The sequence below is a fragment of the Penicillium diatomitis genome (assembly GCF_028827545.1).
Source record: "Penicillium diatomitis strain IBT 30728 chromosome Unknown utg000014l_segment0_segment0, whole genome shotgun sequence".
In the NCBI taxonomy this organism is placed as follows: Eukaryota; Fungi; Ascomycota; class Eurotiomycetes; order Eurotiales; family Aspergillaceae; genus Penicillium; species Penicillium diatomitis.
This window is the reverse complement of record NW_026623186.1, coordinates 504,705-515,170: the sequence shown is the minus strand read 5'-3', so window position 1 is coordinate 515,170 and position 10,466 is coordinate 504,705. Positions and strand designations below refer to the sequence as shown.

Genomic DNA, 10,466 nt, shown 5'->3' with positions numbered 1-10,466 from the left:
ACCTAGAATTACACCGAGCCAACATTACAGCCAGATTACACCAGATCCGCAGCCAGTATTGCAGCCAGTACCGTAGCCAGCATCGTAGCCAGATCCGTCGCGTCTAGCCAATCACAGACTAGCTCTACTGTTATCGGTTCGTAAGCCATGTGTTTTGTGTTTTGCAGACCGCTATGGCAGAACGCCTCTTCTCCTAGGGGAAAAAAAGAAAACTATTGTATGGGCCCGCCTCCCTAAGCGTATATTCGAAAGAAGTTAGCCTAAACTATTGTTGTTGTGTCTCGTCAGTTGTTGTGTCTCTGACGAGACACGACCAGTGTATTTGATTTTATGAAGCTACTTCTTTACATAAATCGTCGTGAGTCCAATTCATTTATATAAATGGTACTCATACTTCAATTGCTCGTTTTACCATTCGTCCAGAGTTGTTGTGAATATGGCAGGACTGAGCAGACTCAGGACGAGAGAGAGGATGGGACATGGGAGGATAGGAGACATGCGTCCACGCCTACCACGTGTGCCACGCACACAACACGCACGCCTACCACGTGAGCCACGCACACAACACGCACCATCTCAAAACCCAGGATGAACTGTAGTCTCTTCTCTTTTCTTTTTCTTCTCTTCAACCTTTGAGATTCTTGATACCACGCAGCCAAGTTGAATGAAAGTTTCTGAGTCCTTCTAAAGCTTTTCTATTCTCGCGTACAACACTGCGAGGCCATCACATGGTCTCGGGACATCCTCAAAACTAAAATTGGTGCCTGGGATTGCAAAAGCGTCTTGGACGACATCACCAACATGATCTTGAATAATCCCCAAGATTTCACGACCTTGAAGAATGACCATACTGACATCAGCCTCGGAGTCAATTTTGGATGATCTGCCGATGTCTTTGTCTTTCTAGGCACTATTCCCGTCGTCAATATTAACCGAATCGCTCTTAGCATCATCGAAGCGTTGATTCAAGAGCATTGGTCTCTCAAAATGTGCCGCAATGTGTTTGGTAGAGCCGTCGAGCGATCTTTATTCTGAGGTCCGCGTGATGAGGACTGACGTCGTCTGAGTCAGAAAATATGTCGGAATTTTTGGCCTGTGGGCTCAGGCAAACAGCGGGAATTAGCGGAGGAGGGCTATTGGCAATCCTACTGCGTGGGACTTTTCTTATCCGATGAGACCTGTTTCCAGTATCTATGTTCGAGCCTTTGGCGGTAGTCGTCGTATTAATTGTCTGCATTGCAAATCATTCTCCTCCAATAAGGGCATTGGGTCGTCCTTGGCTTCGCAAGCTCCGACGAGAGCCGTGAGAAGTTGCTCCTGCTCTTCTCTATTTGGGAAGACGTTCATGGCGCTACGCCAAATGCTGCGAGTTCGCGGCAAGAGATAATCATACGCCACTTCAAACGATCCTGCCCCTTCGTACGGCACTTGACTTTCGTCAATGGACAAGGCGACTGTTTTGCTCCCAAAAGCAGACTCTCGGCAGCAAAACCTCGCGACAGGCGCGTCATAGACACGCCTCTCCGCAAAGCGACCACCGTACGTGGCCGTAAGCTCTATATTTTCTATATTTCTGTAGTGCTCCAAAGTCGAATGCTTATATTGCCGGGCAAGTCAACGTCGGCTTTGCAGGCAGGCGTGAACATGAGCGTACAGCCGCTTGAGCCAATAGTCGACGAGAGCCACTCGAGCAGCGGGCTCCACAGCCACCACAGTATCGGGGCCTCCCCCTCGAGCTCAATCGGTTCGTGATAGTCCTATGTGAGCTGACAGCTGAACTCGTCAGCATAGCCCAGACACAGGAGCTGCATCTGGCTGCGATTCGATTTGAACAGAGCGTCCCTGGTACGTGATGCTAGGAGTATCTGAGCCATTTTCAAGCCGAATCGCCCAATGAGCTGTGACACATCTTCAGCTGCCTTCTGTATGTCGGCGATTAGATCAGCGGGGTCTGGTGACTGTGGCGCCTCTAGCGGCAAGAAAGATGCCACATTAGTCTGAAGCTCACTTTCTGCATTCGTAACGTTGAGCGAGATGGCGGGTGTACCATGAGTAGTGTCTTGGCCGACTATACTCCTATGGCCAGGGCTCTGTTCATCAACTGTCACGCTAGCAAAAGGATCATACATCTTGAATTGCGCAGTAGTATGATACAGGTTGTAGATTGCGAGAAGGCTGTGACCTTTAAATGATATTACCTACTGATTGTCGGGTGATATCACCAGATATTATGTTAACTCGAGAACGAAAATATTTCTGCATGTAGTGTCAAAATGAGGGCGCACTCGCGTTATAATGTCAGCTTCTTGTGAAGGGCTGTAGCAGAATTGATTCAATTGTACTAGGCCAACATGCTGTTTGCAACAATCTTAAGGAAAGAAGGAAGAAGGGGTAGGAGTCGGTCGCAGTCCTTAAGAGCGTCCTCGGGTAGGATCCACCAGAACCTCGCTCGGACCCCCTTCTGCTGAGGCGGTATCCGGAAAGCCATGGCATATGGTTAACCACCGGGCTCTGGCCCGTTACACTTCTCGACCTATGAAATTTTATTCACCCCTTCACACGTCGAATCAAAGTGTCTGAAAGACCGCTGCGGGCTCGGGGGTAAGATCAACGCCTTTTCCCTTCACCGGAAAGCCTTGTCGGATTATGAGTGAAAAAAAAAGCCTTCCTTTTGGGAAGCAAAATCTAAAACCAACTGTGACGCACGATACGACGCACGATACATGGAGCAAGGCACTCTTAGGTTGATTGCTGAGACTAAAGCCAGTCTAGGTTAACTTAGTAATATAGACAGTGCATATGAACGCTAGGTGAGGTGAGGAAAGATTACATGAGAAACTTCGTGATATCACTGCTACTAATCCATATGGATTTTCTATCGCAAGGAATAAAAACTTATGCTTGTTTGACAAAACCTGAGGTGGATTTCCTCTGCCGGGTGGGGCTTTCTTATCTGAGCTGCCGCCGCTTCTATGAGGACGCTCAGAGTCAGGCTCACTGAGTACATTTCAGTCCGGACTCAGAGTCACTGAGCAGGTCAGAGCAATCACGTGAGAAATTACTGAGGTCCAATGAGCGCTCAGTGGCTGCTCGGTGCTCACTAATTACTCAGACCGTCAGATGCTCATCAGAATGATCAGGCGCATCTACTGAGCACTCAGACCAAGCTCAGTCCATACCCAAATGAGCACACGAGCCCCACAATAATTTTTATTTGTGTATTGTTTTTTTTGATGGCCCTAATCATGCCCTCATTACTTTGAAGTACTCTATGCTCCTTTCTTCCCATGCTTCGGCATTTGTGTCCTATCGTTACGCTCTCTTGGCTTTCTAACCTGTGATGGTAGGAAACAATTTTTTGCACAGCGAGAGGAGCTCGCCAAAAAGAAGTGCCGAGAGCGTTTGGAAAAGAGCGGATATGTCTTCGGGGCATATGCACATGAAAGATGCTATTCCATTCGGGACAAACACAAGAGGATCGCAAAGACCAAGAGGATGTACAAGGAACATGCGGAACTATGGAAGGAGTAAGTTCTCAATGGTGATGCCATCAATCCCAAATGGGAAGGAAGCATTAACTCTGCTCCCAGCTTTGTCGAGCAAAACGGGATAAAGTGCCATGGAACGATGGAACGGACGTAAATTCCAGGCCTCCAAGTCATCAGCTGATCAAGGGTTTGTCCGTCGGTACGTTCATTCCGCCTAAGGACGAGTCAGTGAGAATGGACGACCGGTAGTAAAATCAGTGTTTTCATTCGCGGAGCGCTTCTTGGTGGTCTCGAAGAGGATATGCAAATGAGCGTTGTTATAGAGGATTGAAGGGAACTCTTTGTTGTACGCCAGTTACATAGGAAAAGCTTTAGAAGGACTCATAAACTCTTATTCAACTGTCTGCGTGGTGTGCGTGGTACACGTGGTGGGCGTCTCTGTCCTCCGATACTGATTTCTTCTGCAGAAGAAATCCAAGTCCGCAACCCAAGTCCTCCTGTCATGTTCACAACACGCTTTAATGTGAGATTGATTTTCCTTCCTTTCCTCCTTATAGATACATAGATTATAGTAGGGTATTAGCTAATAAGTATTTATAGTTAGTCAGTAGAACTAATCAAGTATAAGTCTATAGGATTAAGTATAATCATATTAAGTATAATCATATTAAGTATAATCATATTCATTTAAGTATAAACTAAATACTATAGTTAAGCCTAATTAATCTCTATAATAGTGTCACGGCGTGGGCTTCTGTCGCATGGGGAGATGATTCATGGTGGAATCGCCCCCGTGTCGCCCAAGGGTAAGAACCCTACGGGGCCGTGCGGAGATGTGGGGACTCGGCTAGCAGGACCTTGATGTATTTATTGTGGAATCAGCGGGGTCCCGACTAGGACTCCTGTTTACATGGCATGTGATTCTGCCACTCACCCTAGTCCATAGCTTAGGTAGAATCTCTCCCCCACAGCAATCTCACTCCTCATCCCTCTCACACATCGATACTGCTGCCCCTACCGTAGCCGTATCTCATCAGTACGTAAATTACATATTATCTGAGACATCTCGGGATGACCGGCTCATTACACAAGAGAGTGTGAAAACGTGCACATTTCCTCATTTCCAACTTGATCTGTTTCGGGCCCGTCGACTGTTTCGACTTTAAATAGTACAATGCAGGGTAGATTAGGTTACCGTAATTAGGAAGGGTAGGACGCCTATCTATTCATTGTACTTCCTGTTCGATATAGAGCGATCTAGCTAGAGCTTCAAAGTCAATGGAAAAATAATATTTGACACGGTCTGCATCTTGCCGCTAGAGTGTAAATGTCATACACATTAATACCCCACTCACAGGGTGGAGCGACCTAAGTTATGTTTTTTCTTCAGAAGGGAAAGCCCGAGCCCCAGCCTGACCCGGTGGACTGGACAGCGAAACGAGGTGGAAAGGGTGGGAGGAGAGAGAGGGGGAGGGAAATCTCAACCGGAGCCACCAGATTGACCCTGGAGATGCGATAGGGAGACGGAAACGAGAGTCGTGATGACGGTGGCGTATGGCGGTCAGGTAGAAGATCGGCGCGGGGTAGAGACACCGCCATTTCGCTCCCCTTTCCCCTAGGAAACGGAGCGAGTTTTCTTTCCTTCTTCAAGATTGTTGTAAACAGTTTGTGGCCTAGTACGATTGAATCAATTCTGCTTCAGCCCTTCACAGGAACTAGCTATACGCTTCGTGAGGAAGTAAGAGCGGCTGAACGCCTTATATCGCAAACTTCTCGAGTCAAGGAATTGTTTCACCGTGCTAAGACAGATTGGATAGCCAACCAGAAAAAGTCGAGAGAAGAAAACACTCGATACGACGCTGGTAGAGAACAAAGAATCTCTGATCTTCGTGTCAGACTCAAACAATGTCGAAGAGAGATCTACAATCTGAAAGTTGAGAATGTCAATCTCGCAAAGGACATACCCGACCTTCGCAAACGCATCGACAAGGCTACTACAGGCCACAACCAAGAGAAGCTTCAGAATGAAGAACTCAAGAAAAATATACTAGAACCGCTCGTAGAATCTGTGGATGTTCTACAACAGCAACTTCAGCAACGTGAGATTTGCGTGAGAATTGTATCGAACGTCTTGTGCAGAGAAACAGCAATCTCGAGCTGAAGATCGACTGGATGGAAACACTGTTGACTGAAACGATTGCCGACCTGAGTTTGATTATTGACGGTGTGGAAACGATTGATTTGAAACTCATTTCTGAAGCTGCAATTCGTCTTATGAGCAAGCTTGAGTTGCAGTTGCAAAAAGAATTGGGGAGAGCAAAAGTCAATGAATTTACCTCTCGGATCAGCTTCACAAACTTTCCCAGCCGTTTCTCTTACGTTGTTTAATATGATACCGGGCAAGCTGTTAGAGGGTCTGTATCGCAGGTTAAATAACCTAATAGCTAGGCAGAGGGTCCCAAGTCTATAGGGTTTGATTTCAGAGACTGAATTTTGGAGTCTAGTAACGACTCCACTAGTTACCACAATATATACAGTTAGAATCCGCCTACCCAAGCCCCCACATCTCCACATAGTGCCCTTAGGGTTCTTGCCCTTGAACGACGCGGGGTCGATTCGACCGTGAATCGTGTCCATCCCATCACCATATATGGCTGGCGCCGTGACACAAGCGGTCGTGAATTATATAAGCTATTATAGTATTTGTTGAAGGACCGACAAAATCAAACTACTCATCGATTTGTCGACGCGACGGTAGGAATGAAAGAAATTCTTGCTTCAATTACCCTCTATATTTTGACAAAACGATATTGACAATGATTTTACGATTAAATTAGAAATTTTCTACTTAGTAAGTGAATCGAACCTAGAATCTTAAGTGTTACTTTATTGAACTCATGACTGTACTACTTGCTACGTTTCTGTTACTATTCAGTTTAACATAAATGATGACTGATACCAAGTGCGGGGGTAAGTTCAGTGAGTGTGGTGGGTTGAGGCCCGTACCTAATCTGGTACGTAATTCGGTATAAATCTTGTATTTCTCTGAATGCGACAAGATCACCAAGAGAGCACCAAAGATAACTTTGTACTACGTAGAATTGTCATATCATAGTCCATTTCAGAGCTGAATATCAGCGCAGAGCGGTATTCAGATATTATAGGTAAGCGACATGAAGTGATGCGCAGGGCCGGTTTTTTGGCTTTGGACGAACACGAATTCACCGGTATGGCAAGTGCCAAAACACTGGAACGATAGAGAAGCCACCGCGATTTCTGCAGATCAGTGTGCCAGCGGGTTGATGTATATCTGCTAGATGAAGCCTCAATGATGATCACTGGTCTCTACCATGGTAAGAGATCCTATATCGGACGACCCGCCGTTTGAATGCCCATGGTCAGTCAGCGGCCCGATCAAGGGTGTTCCATTTGCTGTACTTCTTACACCTTTCTGTATCATATTTGTGGTCTTTGGGCGGGCAGATTATATATCTCAAGTACAACAGATAGTTATTATTATATGTTGCGTATATAGTACACGCGTTTCAAAGGAGACACTCCTCATTTTCCCAGGTGCGACCTGGGCCTGTAGAGCAGAGACTAGTCAAGATGAGTCAAATACGACAACAAACTACATGTAGGTTTAAGCTAAATTGAAATACGACATGAGCATTTGATAAATTTGAACAAAAGACCCTGCTTGCCATGTCGGTGGATAAACGTTGAAAATGTCATCAAGCGGCTAAATCTTCATTATTCATTCTTGGTGAACTGTGGAGAAAATACCCAGTCACTTTACGTCTTTAGGCCTGATTATCAACAAATTGTGACATACAGTCCGCTAGCACTATTTCCTACTAGTCGGGTGTTATACATCAGGGCTTTAAACCCTACCGGCATTTTGTGCTTTGAGGCAATCAGATGTTCCGGTCCTCGCGCCATTGGCAGCGCTAGACAAGAACTATAAAAGCGATCGTAAGAAAGAAGTACCGTTAGCCGAGAGTTGATATTCACGTAACATACGAACGGACAACGTTACAAGTAACTTCGTATGACACTGACTCTATCACGAGAAGCGTCCATGAATCTAAAAAGCATCCTTCTTTCGTCATCTGGCCGGCTACCACTCGTCCAACACCAAATTGGCATTTTGCTTGCTCAAAATCTGGCTATACTAACAATGCGATTAGTCTTTACTGGATCAAACATGTGTTCGACCCGCAGACTATGGCTCAGGCCGGTAACAAGCCACGCCTCCTCGTTAGTGATGTATTTGGCAACCATGAGTCGATAGGTGTGTTAGAGTATTGCTGTCAGAGGAATATTATTCTCTTCTGGCTGCCATCACATACGTCTCACAAACTGAAGCCCTTTGATGTCGATGTTTTCTCATCTCTAAAAACCGCTCATCGTGAACAGGCTGAGTCGTTGGATCGTGGAGGTGCTGGTAGCATCGGAAAGGAATACTTTACTTTTCTCTATAGCTGTGCCCGTAATGAAGCTTTCGCGCGTAGGAACATCCTGTCATGATGGTCGAAAAGTAGGCTAGAGCCTTTAAACCCAGAGAAAGTTCTTGAAGGTATCCAAAAGCCCCCCCAAGAGATAGCACAGCGCCGGCCTGATGCCGCAGTCAATGCTGCCCAATCTTCTTCTGATGAGCCCCCTGCCACGCCCGTCAAGTTCGATGTTCGATAGCGTATGTCTTCTACGAAAAACCGTTGAGGGGGCATTCCTGACATGCGCTTGCATTGTAATACAAAACAAGTAAAACTCTTCAGCTGGACTCCGTGTCGACAATGACTTTAGGATGTAGGGTGAAAAGACTTTTTATACGATTCAACCCATAGAAACAGAAAAGTAAGTGAATGAGTGTCCCTATAAACCATGCCTATCATAAAGCTGCCCTGATCCCTCTCGACCTTGGTCGTGTCTCTGCTTGCTTTGACACATCACGTGTTCATAATACTCCACGGTGCATTCTGGTCGATGGTTCGTCTTATCGGCATACAAGTCGACTACAATGTCCGCTTTGCATAACATTTTGTCTAGCAGTATACATGTTGGGTCTTCATCAAATTTCCGACATGGAATTCTACAGTCACATATTCCTGGGGGTTATACCGAAAGGCCTAGCGTCCACGAAATCCAACACAAAGTAATGATTCGTTTTGAACCCATTTACGATGTTGAACCTGTCGAAGAGCAACGGTGCGGACGGGTACCACTCACTTCACCTTGGAGACATATCTCAGCAGAGCTTTGGAAATCGCACATTCGGTTAATTTTCCACTCTACTTTTTGAATTATCTTTTGTTCCTTTGGCTTTCATGCCTACATCTCACTATCCTATAGACATCAAAGATATAAACAACTCGGTGTTTCACTTATTTCCCCATTCATGAGTGGTCATAACCCAGATTATTGGTCTGTTCATTGTTAGTTCGAGGGCGATCGACTAAGGTTACATACGCCCTGTAACTTATATGACGTCTTTATATGAAACGTGTCATACGCCAGGCAGTAAAAATTAAAGGCTTGTTACGCGGTGCCGACTGGTCACTGTGAGTTAGAAGTCCACGGGTGATACTTGCCTCGTTCCAACTGCGAATCCCAAGACGGTTCTCTCAATCGTACCGTTGCTTCGCAAAGCCTTACTGCGGGTTAGATTCTGTTGAGGGTCTTGCAGGACGTGCCAGAGGTGCGCGCCAAGTAGGTCAATCACTAAGTGTTGCCACTGAGTGAATCCCCTACCTGTAGGTTGGGTTTGTCTTAAAGTTGAACTGTGAAGTGCAAAGTGCTCAAGGTAGTAACCAAGTAACAATGTGCAATTGATCGCGAAGAGCTAAATACATGATGGGAAATGAGTGTCCTTATATATCCAGTCCTTCATATCCTGGGCTCTGATCGGGTCATATCCTGGGTATGATCCGATCATATCGTGGGTATGATCTTGTCAGAGCGTGGGTATGATCTCGTAACGCCCTTCGTTATCTGTTGATCATATCCTGGCTATGATTGTGATCACGTGACCCCTTTTGTCTTCATAACGTGACAACCTCCCTTCATAACGTTTATCCAATCCTGCCTTGCTGACTGATCCAAGTTGATTGGGTATCAGTGTCCCTTCCCCCGCATTAGCGTGTTGCGTGAGGACTTCGTAACAAGGCTCATTACGGCTGGATAGATAACAGGGATTACCACCTAAAGTTCTGTATAGGACGTTCAAGCTTCTACTATAAAACAAACACAAAATCAAAAGTAAATGCGATCAAATCAGGCGCACATATGAAGAGGATTGACCGTCCTTTTCAACTATGATTTAAAGCATTTCATCAGAGGAGAACGCAGGCTTGGCGATGCCAAGCTCCGGTCGCCAGAGCTGCTGTAATTTTGCCATAGTATTGCGAGCAGACACGAAGAGTTGGGTGTGGGAGTGGCGTCTCGCCACGCTCTCAAGTGCTTGCACTTTGTTCATGATTGGCCTATGATTTTGTTCAATGGGGACCGAACAGACTTAGAGATACAGAATGATGTGGAAGAAATTACCTCTTCTTCTACCTAAATGAGATTCTCGAAGGGAATAAATAGGAATGAGTACTGTGTTTAGTCTAAAGGCGCCTGGAAGCTAAAGGGGTGGGCGGTGAGTGCCCGACAGGTATTTTGGACTATGTACAGAGTAGTAGGGACTACATCATAGTAAGCACGTGATTGGACAGAGACGCTTCGTAGTAGTTGGCCAACAGAGACAAAATTAGACTTCTGGAATTGAATTATAGTGACATTCTCGGTATTCATATTGAATGATCAATAAATATGGTCATTCTTTGGAGGTTTGGTACGGCAGGATCCTTTGCAGAATCTTGACAGTCAGTACAGGGTGGTCGCAACCATTTGCGGTATAGTGGCTTGTGTCAAACTGTATGTACTGTCAGTTATTCGATATTAGAGACATATAATACATCTTTCGCGGGATAGCCT

General features: G+C 45.7%; 1 protein-coding gene across 1 annotated transcript; it reads left to right on the top strand.

The window, feature by feature from the left end:
• Positions 1–1,593: 1,593 nt before the first annotated feature.
• N7539_008836 (uncharacterized protein) lies at positions 1,594–2,001 on the top strand (the record flags this gene model as incomplete). The annotated part of the gene is made up of 3 exons (XM_056938431.1): positions 1,594–1,744; positions 1,792–1,845; positions 1,916–2,001. 3 exons carry the CDS (start codon positions 1,594–1,596, stop codon positions 1,999–2,001), a joined length of 291 nt encoding a protein of 96 aa, XP_056786439.1.
• Positions 2,002–10,466: the final 8,465 nt, after the last annotated feature.